The following is a 22,482-nucleotide window of genomic DNA, read 5'->3' on the forward strand; positions in this document are numbered from 1 at the left end:
AACTGCATACTCAATCTTCCAATTCCAGCATAACCATAGGATAATCTAACAGCAATTAGTTTTTCAAGCCACTCAGAACTTAGAGAGATATAATAGTTTTCAAGTTCTCTATACCAATTGTTGGATCCTCCAAGATCTATATGGTTTCTATAATAATCAAATTATAGTTATGAATATAATTACGGAAGCGTAGAAATAAATACCTGTAGTGCGTTCTTGTTGTATATCCTTCTTTTGTTATCCTAAAATCTTCCGTAGCCTTTCACCTTTTGGAATCCTTTGTTTAAGTGTTTGTGGAAACAATCTCAAACCAAATATTGTGTGTGACGGCTACGGGGACCCAATAAGTTATTTATAATATAAAACCCTAACCTTTAACCACTCCCACAATAGTAAAAATAAGTAATACCCTGAATGAATATGGGCCCAGATAAAGGGACCAATGTTAGTTAAGCCTACAAAACCCAACAGTAACTACCTCTAATCTCACCCTCAAACTCTCATTGCTTATAGATAAACCTGATTCTACTAAATATATGTCCAAGGGCAGTGAAAAAAGCACAATCATGTACCTGAAATCAGAATTTGACTTCTATTACTGGTCCTATTTATAAATGTACCTGTATTTCCCAGTCCCGTGAGTTGGATTCATATTTGGTTCCAACAGATTAATTGAATATATAATTTCCATTAGAGTGACTAGGCATTTATAGAATATTATTCGATTCATTCACAAATTTTAGCCTCTCGAAAACGCAAGGTGAGCGGGCATATGCCCTATGCATCTCCTATGAACCCGGTTTGTTTAAAGGTGGGGGCGAGAAAAAAAAAAAAAAAAACTTGAATCTTGTCACTAAGCTGTCGTAAACCATAGGGTACAACTAATGTAAGACAATTTTTTATCTCCCTACATTAAGTAAACCAAAATTTGGAAAAAGATCAGGAAATCACACAATAGATGCAAAATAACTATGTCAAATGCCAACCAATACTTGCTGCATATGATCACTACCCACACTTGATGCCTTAGTTGATGGCAATTATCAGAAAACCAACAGAAATATACATAAGGAACACTGGATAAAGAGCAAGGGCTTTTCTCCTGGGATTGACAGCAGAACTCATAAATGGATATGCTGCCCAGGAGCTCCATGCCAATGTTACACAAACCACAACCACCTTCAATATCACATTGTCCTGCAACAGGCAGATCAAGGCTCCAACATCAAGAGGGAACAGGCAGTAACCAAGAAGGCTAAGACTCTGGAAGAAGATGATGTGCCCACCCTGAAACATACAATACAAAACGTAAGACATCTGCAAATTCAAAACATGCACATATGGGTGAGCACACGAACACACACACACGTGCTTACCAAGAGCAAAACATTCAGCGTCAGAATTACAGCACCAGCAGCGAGAAGCGCAAATGCAACTGCAAAAACTTCAGACTGCAAAGAGAACCCAAAGAAGGAAAAACATCAGAAAATAACATATCATGGAAAAAATATACATATATACATAATCACATAAAGTAATTCTAAATGCAATATCATTTTCAACAATGAAACGGGTTTTTAGTTGATAAGGCTGCTGATTTCTTGGCAAATAAGGCTGCCAGATTTGGAAATTCAGAAATTAATTCGCCCTGGACAGTATCTATAAAGAGTGAACTGGATCTTGAGGTATCTAGTAGCTCTCGGTGCATATTCTAGTTTCTTTTTCTCTTGCTTATCTGTAAGTAGGAACCTGTGAGGTTGGGTGTATTTGGGGCAACTGACGTTGCGGGGATGAGGTTTGGTTCCTTTTTGTATGACTAATTTTGTGCTTTTCCTTTTTTAATACAAATAACCCTTTTAGCAACAAAAAAAAGAAAAAGTCACCAGATAGATGCACACAAAGTACTATCATTTTCAGATACAAACAAAGTACTATCATTTTCAGGGCTCATACCATGCAGCAAATCGTAAGGCTCTCTTTGGCATAATTCATAATTATAATTATGACCTCTTAATGAATAATCCATTATTAATAGGTTATGAGTGATAAACAATATTTGTTCAGTTAATACTAAATATAATATATTATATAACAAGAAATAGGTTTGGTATAGTTGAATGAATAGTATATTATGTATCATCAGTATGGCTTTGGATTGGTTTTGGTTTACCCAGCATATATATGTATGGCCTTGCTTTTGGTTTCAGTTCGCTTTTTTTGGTCTGACCTACTTTAAATATTCCCGTGGAGGCTGCAAAGAGAGAGAGAGAACAAATATTTTTTTTTCTAATTTTTGGTGGTTTTAGCATTTTACCCCTACTAGAGTAGGTATTCTGCAAATGTTCATTAATGGTACCCACATAAACAAAAGTTAACAGCAGCCCTAGAACTATTTATGAATTTATGCTTAAATTTTAATGAGAAACGGGGTTGTAAATCATAATCATAACAAATACATCAATTTTTATTTATAGGTTAAATAATCATGAAGTTAAATTGTACAAAAGAGAGCCTAAACTAACGTTGAAGCAAGATCCAAAACCAAGTTGGGCTTGAAAATTCGACCACCTCAGTGGAACCTGGGAAATTTTCTAAGACATCTCAATGGGTGTTTCACCCCTGTTTTGATGGGTTTTAAACTTGGGTTTTTGCATACACCCTATTTAAAGCATAAGTAACATAATTGAAGAGGTAGTTTGCATTAAAAACCAAAAAAAATACTCACTTGTTTCGACAAATACAAAGAGTTGCAAATTGCAACAAAATTACTTCAATTAAGAAAAACATAAACATCATCATCACAAACCTCACTAACAAACACAAACATATTTGTACTAATATTCCACTAATTTTTAAGTATAAAACAGAAAATAATTGGTATTTTTATCATTTTTTAAATCGTCACAAAAAATATTTAATAGATTTCAAATAAGTTAAATAAATTATTTTAACTACAGAAGAATAAACCATCACAAAGTAGATGATGGTGTCTCACATATATTAGATTGAATGTCATTTATCATGTATAAATACAAATTTTCTTTCAAAACACATTATAAGGAAATCAATTTTTGAAACAAAAAAATTATAAAAACAAATACTAGCAGTCCACATACACCCCCAAAAAAAAAAAAGGGTTAAACAAAAAATATACATAGATTATGCCACTTATATTGATTTGAAAATAAACAAACATTTTTGGACAAGAAATCAGAATTTTGGGATGAATACACTTGCCTAACTTCAAGGTGTGTGTAATTCCCAGCAATCTAACAAAGTGAATGTTGACAAAGGACTAAAGGAGTTTAGGGATTTGAGGGAGAAACAAGGGTTTGAAGCCAAAAAGTTGGATACTTGGATCTTAGGTCACAATTCACGAAACTGGAGGGGTGGTACCAAGAAGAGATCTACATAGTAATTTGAAGGAGGGGGGGGGGTGGAGATGGACTGAAATGGTTGAAACAATCGACATGGTCGAGATTAGTCAAAATTTCAACCGAGACGGGTGAAAGCCTGGGAAGAATATTTCGACCCCAATGTTTTGTATTGGTTGGTAAAAATCCAAAATTTTGGTGATTTTCACCAAAATTTGGAGTATGTTTGAAGTACCTTTTGTCACCAAAACTAAGCATTAAAAACAGCCAACTAATAACTGACAAGGTTCACGTGGATTTAGCAAGACTTCAAGAATACCCATAAAATATGTTGAACTTAGGCAGTCGTTGAGGGTGAGGGTGACTCAAAAGACATGTCTTTCTAAATCATGTTGAGGAGTAAAAGGTTTCTCCACATTGAGCTGTCATAAACATTCATAACATAATCACAAAGCACAAGGAGCAAACCACATCAAAAGCTCCAAAGTTCTAATTTATTATTTTCTATTCCATTCCTCCAATTGCACCATTAAATGGTATAACTAAAAAGAATCAAAATAATCCTATTCCAACTCTGGAACTCAAGTAGAACTTGGACTCTAAGACTCGGAAAGAAAATCCGAGCTATAATTATACTATGATTCCGTCAACATTAATCAAGACTATAAAATAGATCAAACTCAAAATGAACCCCAATTACAAAATTAAGACTAGAGCTGCACTTTTATGAAATTTTTGTGTAGCCATGGGAGCTAAATACTATGAAAGTTCTTTTGTAGCCCTGAGAGATTCACTTTTATGAGATAATCTATGTAGGCGTTGGAGCTGCAATTTTTTGGACTTATTCGTAGCCGTTAGGTGCTACACTTGGTGGAATTTTATGTAGCCATTACGTGCTACATTTTATGGACTTTTATGTTGCTATCTAGTGCTGCATTTTTTGAATTGTGACCTTCACTGGGAAGGGGGATGGAATCAGACCCAGCAAGCATATGGTCCAACAAAACCTAAACCGAAAACCAGGCCCAACTAGCGCACCAAGGAACTGGCTGAATCCTCAGAAGGGCAATTTGGCCATTTCCACACACATTTGAAGAACAAAAGGGTCCAATAAGTTCTAGAATAATTTAATGTTCCTATATTTACTCTCTGTTTTCAATAGGATTAGTAGTTAGAGTCCTTGTCTAAGTAGGAGTCCCAGTTGGAATCCAATTTCAAGTAGGCTTCCTTTTGGAAGTTGAACTCCGCTAGTGTTTTGCTGCCGGTCCCAAGCCCGAGTAAAGCAGGAGGGTTGGTGTGTCAGGTCTGCAGCCGACACTAGAAAAAAATCTTGCTAACCCTTTTTCATAGATTCGACCTTATATAATAAACGCTATGCTAGGGCATCCCCCAAAAAAGAAGCGAGGCGCTACACTATGGCCCGGGTGTAATGATAAGTAGGCAAGGGTTAACTAGGGCATCCCCTGTAAGTGACGCATCGCATCGGCGCCCATATTCAGCTTTGTTAAACCAACTATTACTCAATACTCTTCTCCAGACCATCCCATAAATAACCTGACTGTATTGAGAGCACATTATTTTTTGGTTCTTATTAAAGAGGGTCCTGGAAGATCTAACCCAGACCTGGGTTACATCAGTGGGATCAGGAGAACCAACAAGAACTAGTCATAGGAAGTCGACCAGAAGTCAGATCTAGGTGAACCAGAAGCCGAAGAGTCGTGGAAGGTTTAGCAAACAGTCCCGGTATAAAAGGTTAGTTCAAGTATAGCCCATCAATGAATTTTCTTTCCAAGATTCTTGTATTCGAAGCTAAAGACAAAGGGATGAAGGAGCAGCAGTTTGTTCAACACTCAACTGAAGGTTGGAAAAATCACAGCCAGCGCTATTGTTGATAATGGTGCAGTGCTATGTCTGAGTTTTCTATCCAAATGTCCAAACTTCCAGTGGAATACCAACCCAATCCATATCAAGAGAGACTTCTCAACAACGTTATTCTTGAGATAAATTTCCAATGTTGGGTACCCATTAGTCTTCATTATTATTTAGAAGTTGCGTGCAATGTAGTTCCCCTTAAAGTAACAGATGTCATTTTGGGTAGACCTTGGCTTTATGATAGTGATGCAACAATTCATAGGTGGGAAAATATTTGTAAACCTAAACGCAAAGGGAGAATCCTAGTATTCCTCCCCCTGAATCTCAAAGATGAAGTCAAGAAAAGAAAGGTTCACAATTCAATCCTGGAACAACCTAACACCCAGTGGCAACTTCTAGTTGTCTCCACCAAAGATCTTAAAGATCGCAGTACCAAAGCACAACAGTTGGTGGTTCCAAAATCCAAAGGACCAACTCAAGAAAGCAACCGAAGCCTAGCTCCACCAAAGGAAATTGAAGGATGCACTCTAGCAGCTCAACCTGAAGTTAAGCCCCTTCCATCCCAAGAAGTTTTGCAAGTAGAGGACAGTACCCTAAGTGACTACACAAGTCAGGACGAATACTCTCAGACAGACAGAAGGTCATCTCCACCAAATCAGAAGCTTCCTCCAGAGAAGGTGCCAGAAAAGATCAACAAAAATACCCTAGGAGTGGAAGATCACTTAGCAAGAGAGTCTCATAAAAGAAGGGGAGTTGTTGTTCCCAACATTCACCAACCACCTCTTGACACAGAGGCCCCATGGCCACCACAAGAGGCAGCCCTAGAAGATCCCATCGATGAGATACCAACTCCATTGGAGGTTCTCTATGCCCTTAATACAAAAAGGGAAAATAATATTGCCCACACACATCAGGGCCACACCAGCCCCTAATCCATGCAAAACACGATGTCCTCAAAGCTAAAGCTATGATACTGATAGAGGTAGTGACAAGGAAAGACTCCAAGAGCCTGCCCATTCGATTTATCTTTCCTCCTTGAAAAACAGGGCCGTAGGATTGAAGACTCCATCCCACCTACTAAACCAAAATTGTGTCTTGGAATAGTACAAGCAGCAACACACCTCCTAATTCCTACCCACTGCAAGATGCAAGGATGAGTCCACACAAGAGATTTCCAAAGAATCAAACCAGAGGCGTTTGATCAGCACATTCATTAGGAATGAATGCTTTCAAGAAGGGGAGCACTAATGTGAACAGGGGTCAATCCCCTTGTTGAAGCCCGGCTTTAGGCCCCAAGCCCCAAACAAGAGGGCGCACCCAAGGCTAGCTGAACCCCCATAGGGGCAATTTGGTAATTTTCAGCCCTACTTAGATGTTATTTTATTCAGAAATTTTGTTATTATTTTCTGAGTCTAATTATGTTTTGAATTCTTAAATTGGGTTAGTAGTTGAGCTTCCTGTATCATAGAGATTCTTTCTTTTGAGCAGGAGTCTTTAGGGATAATTAGGTTTTTTATTCTAAGTTCTTTTATTTATGTGCCTGTTATTTATTTGTAAGGGTCCCCTAACGTATAAACGAATCCCTAGTTGAGTCCAATTAGGTTTCTTTACTAGAGTCCAAGTCTTTTCCCTCCACTTGTAGGCTATAAATAGCCTAGTCATTCATTGTAAGTCTCAAGTCTAGATTAACAAAGTCATTTGCAGAATTGAAACCAAGAAGGTGCAGCAGGTTCCTTTTGAGGGGGACCTTCTGGTTATCCAGAGATCTCTTATCTTTATCAGTTCAGTCTTGCGACTCCAGCAAGTCCAGCAATCTTCCTCCTAATTTAGCATTCAAGTAATTCACAGCAGCCAGTTCTTTTCCAATAAGTACAATCACAGCCCCTTCCCCAGCCCCTCTCCTCCCTCTGTCCCACTTTCTTTTCCCTTTCTTACCTCCCTTCTCTTCTCACAACAGCAGCCAAACCCCCCCCCCCCACCCCTTTACTTGATTTTTTTTTCCTTCACAGAAATCTTGCAGCAGAATTACAAAAAAAAAAAAAGATTACAGAAAAGAAAAGAAAAGAAAAGACAAAGGAAGAAAAGAAAAAAAGAAGAGGAGAAGAAATACCAATATCCTTGGAGTTAAAGAACTCACCCCATACCTGACCGCAAGCTTCGACTCCCCCTTCTTTTCCCAAATATGGATTCTTTTCCTTCCCCAGATAATTTTGTATATCTCAAAACCCTAAATTATCCAAATCTATGCCATCCTTCTCTTGTTAAACACCCTAAACCTACCCATACCAATTTTGTTAACCCTAGGATATTTGCTCCCTTTTCCTATCAATCCTAGTGCATCCCATCCCTTTTCCTACAAACCTTAAATTATCCAGTCCCTTACCTTTACTTCCTAAAACCAAAATCCATAATATATTATCCTTTTTCTTCACCAAAACCATCCCCTAGGGTATCCCATAGTTTTAACTATCACAAAACATACCCAAACTCAACCGATTCAGCTTTGTTAAACCAACTATTTCTCAAGATTCTTCTCCAAACCATCCATAAATAACCCTAACCGTACTGAGAGCTCAACTTTGTGTTGGTTCTCATTAAAGAGGGCCTTAGAAAATCTAAACCAGACCCGGGGTTACATCACCCACCAAGAACTAGGATCAAAGGATCCGAAACCTAATCAGACTTAGCTGCAGAAGTCCTTGAGTTTCTTAAGTATAACACAGCTGCTGTCCTTAAATTCCAGACTTGAACAGCACGGTTACAAGCCCAAAACTACTGCTGTCCTTTGATATTGTTCCCAAACAGCAAGGTATTCAATCTTAGAGTGCCTGCTGTATTCTTAGAAAAGATCCTACTACTGGCCCTGTAACTAGGTATACATCAAAGGATGTCAAATTTCATCGTTCGTGTTGCATTTTATTGTCTATCTTGTGAAGACATGGATTTATGACAACTAGACAGAGTCTTACTTTGAGATTGTAGGTGTCTGATTGCTACACCATCCAAGACTGGTGTTGCCTTACAAGTTTGTTCTTATTTACCCAAACTAGAGCTTCCTTTGTGTATACTCCAACTTGAGGGGTAGTTTTAGAGATAATGAGATATGAATATGAAATAACATGATGTAACAAGACAGGGGGAGTCCCCCTATCATGGTTTCTTTAGGTCTATACTTATTAGTGTCCAGTCTAAGTAAGTTTCTTGCCAACTTTTAGGTTTAATTAGATAAGAGTTGGTAGTCACATTCCTTGTGTAATTCTATTTTGGTTCATTATAAATATATGTGGTGGGCGGTATGATAGAAAAAAAATAATCTATTGCAGCCCTATTCTCCAATTGTTCTCTCTTCTTCTCCCTCAAGCTCTCTTTCTTTTTCTCTCTACCTGCTACTGTTTACATATTCTGGGCTTGTTTACAATACCCATCCCAAAAAATTTGTTCTAGCCTTCTAGTTCCCTAAACCCAACTTCTGATTTTTATTTGTTTCTGGAAAACCTTATTACCACCAGTCCATTTACATCATCAGAATCCATTCCAAATCATCCCTATGCCAATAGTGCCATTGTACGCACCGGTAGCAATAAACAAAACTCAAAATCCTAACAATCAATTCAACTTAAATATTGGTGCCCAATTACAAACTCATATAAAATACCCAAAGATTAAACTCCTACGCTAAAAAGGATATACTGATCCAATCATTAACCTATTAGATAAGTTGTTTTTTCTCTTTCCTGTTTTTTTTTTTTTTTGGACCGGGGGGGGGGTAAATACCTATTAGGCAAGTTAAACAATCTAGGAAACTGAAATAGACCCAAAACACAGTCAATTTCAACTTAAAAGGAATTTTCCCTCGGGCAAAAACAGAGTTTTCTAGAAGTAACACATAAAGGAACCATATAATTAACCAACCAAACCGGTTCAATTTAAAACATAAAATAGAAATACCTAATTAAACACTGCAACCTAATTATCCATAGTTTGGCCCATAAAAGTAGGTAGTATATTACATAGAAAACATATGGTACCAAAGGCCAAACATGTACAGAAGCTAACACTAGACTTATTCCTAAGAAAAAGAGTCCAATTTGTAAACTCTATTTCCAGTTGATGAAGAGAGTATAAGAATTTAAGTGAAATTTGGTTAGTCAAGGAAGGCTCTCTCTGATGCAGATCCAGCACCAAATTGGTTTCTTTTTACTAGGCATAGGGGGTTAGGTCATACAGGTATTGAGCCATCATTGCATAGTTTCCAAGTAATTGGCAAACCTTTTTTCTATCAACAATTGGCCAGCTTAATGTACCTAAAACATGGGTGCATGAGTTGAGTACAAAAATTCCACAACAGTTCGAATGGCTTGATGGTTTTAACTTTTGGTTCATTTTAAGTTCAGGGTATTAAGACTTTTGGTCTCGCTTAATTAGTAAAGAGGATCTTTATTCTAAGCTAGATATTCTATGCCTATTCTACATCAAGTCCCATTAGTCCAAGGACTTGTTTAGTAAGGCTGATTATGGCCCTATATATAACCCCATTGTGGGAGGTTGAAATTAGACATGAATTAAGACTTTTTACTACTGATAAGGCTACCTGTGCAAATGCGCGTGGTGGTATCTAACTGTATATGCTATGCAAGTCACTTTTACATTTCATATATTCTAAACTAAACTTGGACATGTTATATCTTTTTCATTGAAACATTTTACATAAGCCATTAAGTGTACCTTAATTATTAATATGCTAGCCATCAAATTATCTTTTCAAGTCTTTTCTTCTAATATTTCGTGTGTTGTCCTTGTTTTTCCTTTTCACAGTTGAAGAGGGATTGGGGATGTAATCACATTCTTCAGCTTGCAATGTAAGGGAATGTCTTATGTGATACTTCTCTTGTAAATTAGCAATTTTAGTCTACTTTCCTTTGTTGAGAAAAAAAAATGAAATATAAAGAGTGTTATTTATCAATAATTAATTGGAGGTACATCGTTGTTTTTTGAGAAAATAAGAGATCCAAACCTCTAATTTAAGATAACAAGGAATTTTCTTCTTTTAGATACATAAAGCAGATGCCAATTAATTAATATTTTATTTGAGAAAAGGGAAGGAGAGAAATAATCATGAGAAGAGATCAAGTAATTAATATTTTATTTGCAAAATGGGAAGGAGAGAAATAACTGTGACAAGATATCAAATAAATGATTTTTTTTTTTTTTGAGAAATAATGGTGAGATTTAATTACAATTAAGTGAGAGTTTAGAATTACAATTTTGGACACAATTAATTGTATCTTTTAAATTAATGTTTGAGGATATTCTTGGAAGAAAAATTATCGCCATCTTTGATGAGTTCGTGCTTCTATAATAGTAGTATGATTTCAAAGAGCTGTTGCTGTTCTTCTCTTCTCTTATTCGTGGGACTAGTGATGGAAATCTGATTTTAGGCTTAGGGTTCGTAGGTTGACTCCACAAAAATTAGGGGTGATTTGCCCAAAATCTTCCACCTAATAAGTCTAACGTATTATGGAATGTCAATGGGTTCTAAGGAAGTTGTGGGAAGCTCTTAGAGACTAATTAGGATTGATATGGATAGATAGGAAGAAGGTAAGGCTTTTACCAATTTCCTATGGGATGATCTTGAGAGATAAAATTGACTCTAGGATTGGTAGGAAATGGGAGGGGATAATTTAGTTTAATTTTGTTAGGATTTAGGAAAGAGTTCAGGAATGTAGGAAAAGGTTTGGATTTTTTTTTTTTTTTTTTTTTTGGGGGGGGGGGGGGGGATGTTCTTGAATGAATCTTGGGGCAATCTTTCTTTTCTTTTTCTTTCTTCTTCTTTCTTCTTCTTTCTTTTCCCTTTCTTTTCTCGTTCCAGATCTGCTGCAAGTCAGGGAGGGGATTGGAGGGTAGCCGACTGCGGAAGAGAGGAAGTTGGGGATGCCACAAGGTAGAAGGGGCGGCGGGGAAAGGTTCAGGTGAGGCGCAGGGGTTAGGGGAAGGTGTGGGAGGCTGCTAGTACTTCTTGTGTGCAGAATTAGGAGGAATGTTGCTGGACTTTGTTGGAATCACAGGACTGAATTGATGAAGATAAGAGAGCTCTTGATAATTGCAAGGTCCCCCTCCACAGGACCCTGCAGACCTTCTTGGCTGGAATTCTTCAAATAATTCCATTCATCTAGACTTGAGAGTACAGTGAAAAGACTAGGTTACTTATAGCCTACACCAAAAGACTTCGATCTACTTGAAAATCTTTTATAGTTTAGGAACTCCTCACATTTAATCTCAGCCACACAATTAAAAGACTTTAACTTAAACTAGACAATTAATATAATCTTCTTGAAAATAGATTTCCTAAGACACTAAGACTAAAACATAATGGAAAGGAACTCTTCTTAAAATAAAAAACTGATAAGAGTCCTACTTAAAGGATTCCTAAGGACTCAAGAACTCAACTCACAAATCAAACAAGACTTGAAACTAAACAAGACGCTGAAAATTAAGAAATAAAATTCTGAAATTTAATTCCAGCAGATAATTAGGGCTAAAATTGACCAAAATACTCCTTCTAGAGGGTTCAGCCAGCCCTAGGTGTGCCACTTTGGAGTGGCCTTGGGGCCCCAACCTAGGGTTTTGACCATGGCGTAAACCCTTGTTCACGTCAAATAGTTGGGTGATTCATGGCTAAGAGTTGTTGAGTGACATCAAAATTGGAGCTTCCTTTTATTTTACCTTCTTTTTTTTTTTTGGGGGGGGTGTTGGGGGTGCTAAGTACATGTCGCAACTTCTTGGTACAAAAAGTTCAAAATCTCGTCGAGATCTAGAAAACCATGAGAATCTCAGTGAGGTGGAGACTAGATATAATGCAAGTTATGAAACTGGAATATCTCATAGATCTTAAGAAATTCCAATAACTGAACTAGATACAAAAAAGACCACATATCTTACATAAAAAGGCCATAACTCAAGTTTGGAACATGTGTTCTTAACTTTCTATGACGTATGCTTTCATGTATTACTGTTTTCTGTATTTAGTAGTTCGAACTAGGCAGTTTGTTGGTAGTTGTTAGTTGTTACGTCATTCTTGGATTGATAGTAGAAAGTCAAAACTTAAAACTTTGGTAATATGCTATATTAAATTGTTATTTGAGTCTTCAAGACAAGTTTGTACTTGAGCTTAAGTTTTGGCTTGTTCTAGAAATTCCCAAACTTCAATTTATGTTTTACTTATCATTTTGTTAAGAGCAAATTACACAGCACCAGCTATATTTGGGGCAAAACTCTTCACCCACTATCACCTCATAAATTACATGGTACCCACAGTTACAAGTTAAGTGGAGGTGTAAAATGACAAAAATGCCCTTATTATGGTATAATGACCAATCTACCCTCATTTTAATTCTCTCACAACCATCTTCTACCTACACCTCACCTCATCTCACCCCTCCCCCTCTCTCTCGTTCATCTCCCACAGAGGCGGCGAGTGTGGTGGTGGCTTCCCAAAAAAACCAACAAACATCAATGAAACCCTTGAAGTCAGCAAAAATGAAGTTTATTGATTAATCAAATCAAAGTTGTAACTAAAATCATCCATTTCCAAAACAAATGCGACTTATCCATGTTAACTCCTCCCAATTTAAAATCTCTAGAATCAATTGCTAATAAAAATTGATGTACGACGACCCACCACGTTTGGCAACTTCTCGAGCTTTTCTTTTCCACTCCATGGCCTTCAATCTAAAGTTCTCACACTTTTTCCCTTCAATTGCTGAAATCAGTAGATTCTGTGCATATCTGCCTCCACCTCCGCCTCCTCTCCCCCTCCCCTGTACTCATAATACTGCCACGACGCTACCGAAGATGAATACAGTGAATATTGATGATTCCAAGAAAAAGAGCTTGAAGGAAATCATGGTGACGAGTACCGAATCAATGATAAAGCATCCTCGAAATCCTTCTAGCGGTTCAGTTGAAGCACTAGTCTTAATTCCAGGAACAGACAAAAGAGAAGCTTGATGTGCTCCCTACCACTTTTGTCATGCAATAATTTGACGGGTTCATCCACAAATTCCGAACAACAACCATTGCTGAGGGATAGTAAAAAACATTCACATAAACCTCCTACGCCCGCGTCGCCTGCAAAATCTTCTCATCCTCAAAAGCCTCCACTGAAGAAGAATAGCGGGTCTAATTATGGTAATGGCGGGGTCCGAATTAGTCCCTTGAAGATTTCAAGATTAGCAAACAAATTGAATGAGATCTACAGCCCTGGCCATGGTACCAGCCGCAAGTTAAGGTGAGTCTCGAGAGAATGCTAGGGCCGTCGATCTATTGACGCCCTTTATGCACGCCATGGCTTCAAAGATCAAGGTCAATAAGATTTACAAAGTCGGAGAAGGGAAGTCGTTGTTGGAGTCAAAGAAGGGGAAGGATTCAAGCCGGTGAGTCAGGGTGAAGGCACAAGGGCATTAAAGTAATTTTAATTGCCCAAAGGGCATTTAGGTAATTTATATTTTGAATTTTAAATGAGTTGAATGCAAGTAAGGATATTTTGGTCATTTTACACCTACACTTAACTGAAAATGTAACTGTGGGTAACTTGTAATTTTGACTGTGGGTGGCAAGTAATTTATGGGGTAATAGCGGGTGGTCAAGAGTCTCCCCCCAAATACAGTGGGTGCCATGTAATTTGCTCTTTTGTCAACTAGTACCTAATTTACTTGTTAACTATGTCTCATACCATTCAAGGTTTCAAACTATGTGCAAAATATGCAGTATTACAAGTTTACCATTAGGGTTCGGCCATTATCACAACAAGGGAGCAAATTGTATGTGTACCCACCTCCCCAACCCCCTCTCCAAATTTGAAGGCTTATAAATGGTCAATAATCATAGAACAAGCTTCCCTTAAAGTGTCAACTTAAACCATACCCATTTGACCCTCAAAAAAGCAATTGAAAACCGAAGAAAGATGCACCATCCTATTGAGATCTCCAAGCAATCTCAAGAATCTCGACCTGGTCGGATGGCGGTTCAAGACGAGCTTTCAACTCTTGTTTCTAGGTTATGTCCTAAATACATGTTAGGATTCTTTGTGGATAAAATCCATGGCCTGTTACGACTGGAAAGTCAGTGTTTGTTAATACAACAGTGAGGTAAGCCTGCAGGTCCACTCATCCCCTTTTTTTCAGTTTCTTGATCACCCAAAACCCCCTTTCTCGAATATTCAGATTCCTGATGACACCCAAAATTCAAACTCAGATCAACGTCAATCTGATCATCAGATCTATCTCAAACTCTAAGCATCAGCCTCATACATCATGCCCCAAGTTCAGATCAAGTTACAGTCAATTACCATCATCCCAAACCCTAAAACAGCAAGTTCTTGAATTTGAGTAATTGAAACCCTACAAAGTCAAGGACTTGAATATCTCCTAACCGGATCCTACCAAACTCAACAGAGAACACCTACACGTACCCATCTAGACTTGACCCAAGTTACATCGCCATCCCATTAGTAATTTCATCTTTCACATCTCAAGAAAATCACCCCATCTGAAGGAGTTCAACCCATATTACAAGAACACCAGGATTCTAATTAAGGAAACCCCTGTGCTTCATCTTTGGTGATCCCATAGTAAAACCCATTACACCCCATCGCAACCCTAACACTTCCAAACCAACCAAAATCACATAACCCATATCATCCCACTTTTACCCAATACACCCCATAACTGAATTTTGAAGCCCTTTCGTGTACCCATTTGATTTGACTCTTGCAAATATCTTGGTTATGGTTATTTGGCCCTCACCAGAGTGAAGACTCTATCACTCTCCTCTCTTCTCCGTCTCTCTTTCAAACCTGGATCCTTCCAGCACACCAAAGTGCCAAAGTGCCAAAGTGCATCCAACAGATGAGTGCACCCAGATGCAACTCAGCTTACTACCCAGCCATCAGATACTCTAGATGTGCTGGTGAGTATTTTAGTTCCTCCACCTCCCCCCTTCCTTGGGCAGGCAAACAAACAGAGATGAATCTCTCACTTCCTCTCCCAATCCAGTTTCTTTCCTCTCTACTTCCCCCGATGGTTGCCCTTACCAATCTCTTTCTCTAACTGAATTCCAGGTTCCCCATTTGGGATCACGGTTGGCTGACCACATCATCAACTTTAACCGTGGTTATTTCAGCTCCACCTTTGACCTTTTGTCAGAATCTGAAAATAAAAGTAGAGCTCAAAATTAGGCACATAGAAGTCCACTTTGCTGAACTTAGTAAAGATGAAGGTGGACAACATGTCGAACTTCTTTGATGTCCACTAAGCTGCCACATTGCAAACATAGACTACAACTAGATGTTTGGTTGGAGAATCATCACTGTATGTGTATGCCTAGATGGCAAGGCAGCCTAATGTAGTGGAAGGGTGCTATGCTCTTAGGCGATCAATGTGCCTAAGTGTTAATTTTCTACTTCTCTCCTTTCTAACATCATGTAGTATGAGATAATATGCACATTTATCATCAGAATTCAATGTTCAGCCACATCAAGTCAAATTCAAAACTGATCCACATTAAATCATCAAAACTTAACATTAACCTCAGAAAAAATTGTCAAAAATAAAAAATTAAGCCACATCAAGATATGAAAAGTCAACATAAAACTAGAAGATAACAAAACTGAAGAAGCAAGCTATTGGAAATTTGAAGCAATCATAACATACCTTTGGTTTATATTCTTCTTGGATTTGCTTAATATCCAAGTAAAATTAATTCACATTGATTTACCCTGTTATTAAAAATTATGATCTTAGCAATGGAAAATTTCTCTCTCACCTGTACTTACTCTCTCCTCAGTACTCCCACTCAAAAGTTTCACCTCTATTTCCCCCAAAAAAAGTGAAGTCTTACCTCTTTTACCCTAATATTTTAAAATGACCAAATTACCCTCTATTTTTATGATGTAAACAAGGGTCCACCCCCTGGCCGAAACCCCAAAGAGGGCCCCCCTGCCACTCCATAGTAGCACACCTAGGGCTAGCAAAACCCTCAGAGGGGCATTTTGGTCAATTTCATCCCTAATTAGTTGCTGGAATTCAATTTCAAAATTTTTAATTTGATTTTCAGAGTTCAATTTAGTTTAAATGTCTTAGTACGATTTATTAGTTGAGTTCTTGAGTCTTTAGGAGTCTTTCTTTAAAGTAAGACACTTATAGATAAGTTAGTCTTTTATTTCACGAAGACTTCCTATAGTTTGAGGTATTTAGGTGTAAACAAGATATCTTAAGTTATAAAGGAAACCCTAGTTAAGTGGGTTCCTAAGTTTTAGTTGAGTCCAAATAGAGTCCCCCAATTTGAGTCAGGTTCTTTCTTTTTGATGTAAGGCTATAAATAAGCCAAGTCTTTCATTGTAAACTTTAGTTCGCATTGAATAAGAATTGAATATTACATTGGGAAACAGGTGGTGGTTCTCTTCGGAAGGGCCACGGTGGATTCTTAGCTCTTTAGGTTCAATTGCAACAACCAAACTTCAAGAAACAGCAATCTCCATCTTCTGCAACAGCACCCAGGTAAGTACCAGCAACCCCCCCCCCCCAAGTCCCAGCCCCATCCCACCCCCAACAGCACCCTAGGACCCCTCCTCTACCCCCTACAACACACCAAACCCCTCTCCCACCTCCCTCCTACCCTGCGGCACCCCCTTCCCCCACTTTTCACTCTCAATCACTTCTCTGCTGACTTCTGGCAGATCCGAAAACAGCCAAGCAAGAAAGAAAAAAAAAAAAAGAAAAGAAAGAAAGAAGGGGGAAAAAAAAGAAAGATGGCCCAAGATCCATCCAAGAATCCACCAATTTTTTTATCCAACCCTTTTCCCATATCCCAAAATCTTCCCTAAACCTTACCAAAAATAAACAAAATTATCCCTTTCCTTTTCCTACCAATCCTATGACCCATTTTATCTCTCAAGATCAACCCATGAGAATTTGGTAAAACCCTAAATTTTCCCTTTTCCCTTTTCCCTTTTCCCTTTTCCCAAAATTATCCCAACCCATTTAGGTTTAGTTAATTGAGGTTTTCCTATCAATTTTAGATCGATCCTAGAAAGCCTAACGCTAAAATCGGGTTTACATCATTTTGTCCCTTTACTATATTAAAACAATTTCTTTCTTTTTTTTATCAATTTTACTTTCCTCCTTGTTTTTCTATAAGGATCCATTAAATGTGATTACTGACTAGATGTGTCTTTATCTTTTTATTGTTTTTTCATTTCCCTCTTTCATAGAAGTCTTCTATTTTTAATATGCATTATACTTTCATTTTTTATTTGATGGATTCTTATAAAAGAGGGAGAAATTAGAGAAATGCATCCATGTTCAATGGATTTTGATAAGAGATGAAGGGGGAAAAAATACATAAATCGCATTTAATAGATTCCTATTAAAAAAAACAAAGACGGAGAATGAAAAAAAATAAAAATTTCTATAAAAGAAGAAGAAAGAGAAAGTATACAAAATTATAAAAAAATTAAAAAAAATAAAAATAAAAAAACAACCCTACAAAGAGGGAGAAAAGGGAAAAGTTAACGAAAAACAGTTGAAAAAATCAACATAATACATTAAAGAGGTAAAAGCAAAGGGCACAGGGGAGAAGAAGAGGTAAAATTTCACTTTTCTAGGGAATCACAGGTGAAACTTTAGAGAGCGGAGTAAGAATAAATAGAGAGCAAGTACAAAGGAGAGACAGAAATTTTCCCATTACTAAACAGATCAATTTAGAGAAATGCTCTTGTACTAGGTAGAGCACAAAATCAGTTTTCTAACAACTCCAAGATTGCTTAGATATGATTTACAACAAATAAATTATGTTCCGGTGACACCTTATTTGGTGTGAATGAATGCTGTCAACATTACAGTGAAAACCATAGTGACATTAACTGAATTTTTAGATTAATTGTAAACTTCACCTACCACCAAAAACTTAATTATTGTGAAAACCGAAAATTTTTGGGGTAAGACTACAACCCCGGGACTCTACTTTTGCAGCAAGCCTTCAACACCAGGTACACCCTTTGTGAAAATAAAATTTTTATCTATAGCTAAAACTCCAATTTTTGTTCCTAGACTAGGTACAGAGGAGTTGACCTTTTATCCTTTTGGATTTTTCATCTTTTAACTATTGTTATTGGATTCAAATAGCAGCTATTTGCTTCATATGAAAAAAATCTTAAGCAAATGATATTTGGCATAAATAAGTGACAAAACCTGCTTCCATACCAATTGAGCCAGTGTATGCCTGGTTCCATACCAATTGAGCCAGTCTATGATTAGTGTATATCACAAATCCTCAGAAAATGCCCTACCATGACAAGAAACATTTCAAGTTCGTACAATACAATGTTCCCCATCAAGTGCTTTGAAGTTCCATCTTGATGAACGAATATACTGCCGTACTATAGCAAACTATGGATAACAAACAGATATCTTTGGAGGTGCCAATAAAGCTACAATGGAAAAATGCCCTCCTAAAAAGCCTAGGTGGTTGTCATAATTATCATTGAAAAAAGAAACAGAATGTGGATGGTGTGATTGTACTCTGCATATTCCAAGACATTACCACCATCTGGCAGAAGGTAATTGTTTAAAAGACTATAAAACTTACCTTCTTAACAGATGCTGACCAAGACAAGGTAAGACCTAGGAACACAATGAAGAAGAATGGTCCCCAAAGATCCCAATCCCGCAGTGATTTCCCAGGGTCTTCACGAAAAGGGTTAGGAAACACCACAAGCTTCAAATTACTGACAATCCGAGCTAGATCTCTCTTGACGGTATCCCAAACAGGCTCTGTTAGCGTGTTCGGAGGTGAACCAAATCCAGTTGCAGAGGCATCTTGATGAGAATTTGACTGACTATTGGCAGGAGGCAAGGCAGGAGGAATAGGGATACTAGTAGACTTCTGTTGTGGAGGAGTAGGAAGATTGGAAGCTACAAAAGGAGATGAAGAAACAGGAATAGAGGCTCTGGGTGGACTAGGTGGTCTCGCAGGAAGCACTGTAGCAGGCCCAGATTGAACACTGGCGTTGATAAGGTTCTCGATCTCATCAATATCAGATTGGGAAGAAGGGTGGAGTGGTACGGTATCACTATGGGAGTGTGACATATTCGCATACGAAAGCTTCTACCAATTAAATCAAAACCAGAGAATATTTCCAAGCAAAACCCCAAGCCCGACAGATTTAACAAAACCTGCAGCGACAGAACAAATCGACATAAGCAATACAAGCAATGATCCCAGTGCGCAGCAATTTAAGCGAGAGAAAATAACAGATCTTTGACGAATTGAAGATTATACTCATGAAAGCAAAGTAGAAACCAAAAAGGGAGAAAAAAGAAGACCCTAAAATAATAAGATCCAATGCAACTATCATCGAGATCAAATCGACAAAAGCAATACAAGCAATTGATCCCAGAGCAGCAATTTAAGCGATAGAGTAACAGATTTTAACGAATTGAAGATTAAGCGAAATATAAAGCAAAATTAAACAAAGAAAACCAAAACAATAAGATCCAATGCAACTATTACCAAATAAAGTTACAGAAAACTATCCAAAAGATAATAATATTTTAGTAGATCGGGTATGCAATTTAAACAAGAAATTAAGAGACAGAGAGAGATGCGCAAAATAATACATTAGCTTTACAGGAGGATAAATGTCAAACACTTGCTATAAAGATCAGAAAAATGATACCCAAGCTGACGCTAAACAGGGGAGGTAGAGAGAAAGATTTTCTAGATTACTAAAAGGGTACGCTGCTACCTTCGTCTACCCGGACGCAGAGCTTGTTCTGCAACTGCCATGTAAATTAGAGAATCTCCCTGTAATATACGTTATTCCTCTTTTCAGCACCAAAACACATCGACGGGAACGAACCCGGGGGGGGGGGAATTAAGGGGGAAATGCAGGAAAGTCGAGCGCTCGGACCTCTAATGATCCTTCAGAAATTGGTAAGTATTGAAGGTCAACGTTTGCTGGAATAAAAGTAGGGTGGGAAAATTCTTGAAAAACATTGTAGATTTCTTACTTTTCCTTTAATTCACAAAATGGTAGATTGTTTGGTTGCTTGGGGTGGAAAGTGGGAGATCAAGGAAACTTATCTGCTGATGTGGCAGCCCAACTTTCCCACCCCATGCTATTTTAAAACCCCACATATTTGGTGGGACTTTGTGAGAAAGTTGGGAAAAGTAAAAAATGGGACCCACCCCTATCCCTTTTCCACAAAACCCTTTCATTTCCTTTCTTTCTCCCTCACCCCACTACATATGGGACCCACATTTTTTTTTCCACCCCTTTTTTCCCACCCCACCTTTGCAAACAAACGCAGCCTAAGGCTGAGTTTAGGCTGCGTTTGTTTGCTGGAAAAAAAGGGGTGGGAAAGTTGTACTTGTGGGTCCCATATGTTAGTGGGGTGGGAAACAAGATAGTAAAGTGTGGAAAAGTAATGGATAAATACACTTTTCCAATTTCAATACTTGTTTGGTTGGATGGGGTGGGATTGTAAAAGTAATTTATCATTATTTATATTTTTTTCTTCCAATAAACATGTTCTTCGGTGTGCTCGACGACCGCGAAGCCCTGGAGTTGGGAGGAAGGATGGCGGAGCATCAAGGTGAAGGTCACTATGGTATGTTTCAAGGAAGAGCAAGGGGCGGCGACTACCAAAATATCCAGAGGTGAAGGTCTCTCTTTCTCCTCTGCGCTTTCTCTCTTTGCTCTGCTCTGCGCTTTCTCTTTCTCTCTCCTCTGCGCTTTCTCTCTTTCTCTCTCTCCTTTGCGCGCTCTCTATTTCTCTCTCTCCTCTGCGCTTTCTCTCTTCCTCTCTCTGCTATGCGCTCTCTTTCCTCTTTGTGCTATGCACTCTCTTTCTCTCTCTCCTCTGCACTTTCTCTCTTCCTCTCTCTGCTCTGCGCTCTCTTTCTCTCTCTCCTCTACGCTCTCTTTCTCTCTGCTTTGCGCTCCCTCTCTCTCTGCTCAGCCTCTGTCTCTGCCGCCGGCCACTTCCTCCACCATCTTCTATCTTCATCGAAGCTCCCGCCAAAGTTGCAGATCTCCCGCTAGTCTGCACAACTCTCCCTCATTTTTCCCTCAAAACACCATCAAAATCGTGGGGTTTTAAGAGGGCCTGGGGTGGGAAAATGTGTCCCGACAGGAATTCCACGGTGGCCAAAGTTGTCGCCTGAGTTTCCCACCCCAGGCAACCAAACAGGTAAATTTTTGAAATTTTGTGGTAATCCAGTACAACTTTCCCACCCCTTTAATCCCACCCCACTTTAACCCTGCAAACAAACGCAGCATAAGGGCCTGTTTGGTTAGATGAATCCAGAGATTTAGGATTCATGAATCTGAGAATTAATACCAGTTTGGTTGTAAAAATCTCTAGATTTATGAAATCTAGAGATTCACCTTTTTACACTAAAAACGTGAATCTGTAGATTTATGAGTAAGGGGTGAAATCGAGAGATTTCAAAAAAGCTATACATTTGCATATTCATAAAAATTACATCGATCAAATAATTTTTAAAGATAAATCTATAGATTTCATTCCACAATCAAACATTTAATTTTATAAATTATAACTCCATAGATTTGAAATCTCCAGACTCATGTAACCAAACAGGCCCTAAACAAATATATATATATATATATCAAATATATATATATATATATATATATATATATATATATATATATATATATATATATATATATATATATATATATATATATATATATATATATATATATATCATATCATATCATATCATATCATATCATATCATATCATATCATACTACCATCATAGTATCGTACGATCATATCATACTATCATCATATCATGCTACTATTATAAAAATATGAACTCAACGGATACGGCTACATTTAATTTTTCACAAATGCCCTTTTGTGTTCAATCAATTAGACTTTTGAATGAATAATAAATAATGTCCAAAATTATAAATTCGTATTATAGAATTAATTTTAATCATCAATTTCTTCCCTTCTTTTTTTTTTTCAAGAAATTATTAATTATTTAATAACTATAAAATCAATCAGATAAAACAACACCCAAGGACACCGGAGAAAGAAATGTTCTTTGAATTCCAAAAAGTCATTAATTATCTAATGATCTAATAACTAATAAAATTAATTAAGTAATTGGTAAAACAATACCTGATTTTAATTATCTTATAA

General features: G+C 37.6%; 1 protein-coding gene across 1 annotated transcript; it reads right to left on the reverse strand.

Annotated features, from left to right (window-relative positions):
• Positions 1–229: 229 nt before the first annotated feature.
• LOC149018686 (protein YIP4a-like) lies at positions 230–20,210 on the reverse strand. Its single transcript, XM_089152842.1, has 4 exons — positions 20,050–20,210; positions 18,891–19,477; positions 1,377–1,451; positions 230–1,287 (listed from the first exon to the last, which is right to left on the reverse strand). The coding sequence occupies exons 2-4, from the start codon at positions 19,389–19,391 to the stop codon at positions 1,027–1,029; spliced, it is 837 nt and encodes a 278-aa protein (XP_089008968.1). The 5' UTR covers positions 19,392–19,477; positions 20,050–20,210; the 3' UTR covers positions 230–1,026.
• Between the last annotated feature and the right edge of the window lie 2,272 nt (positions 20,211–22,482).

This window comes from Hakea prostrata, chromosome 4 (assembly GCF_041222555.1).
Source record: "Hakea prostrata isolate BN-2017 chromosome 4, UWA_Hpros_2, whole genome shotgun sequence".
Taxonomy (NCBI): Eukaryota; Viridiplantae; Streptophyta; class Magnoliopsida; order Proteales; family Proteaceae; genus Hakea; species Hakea prostrata.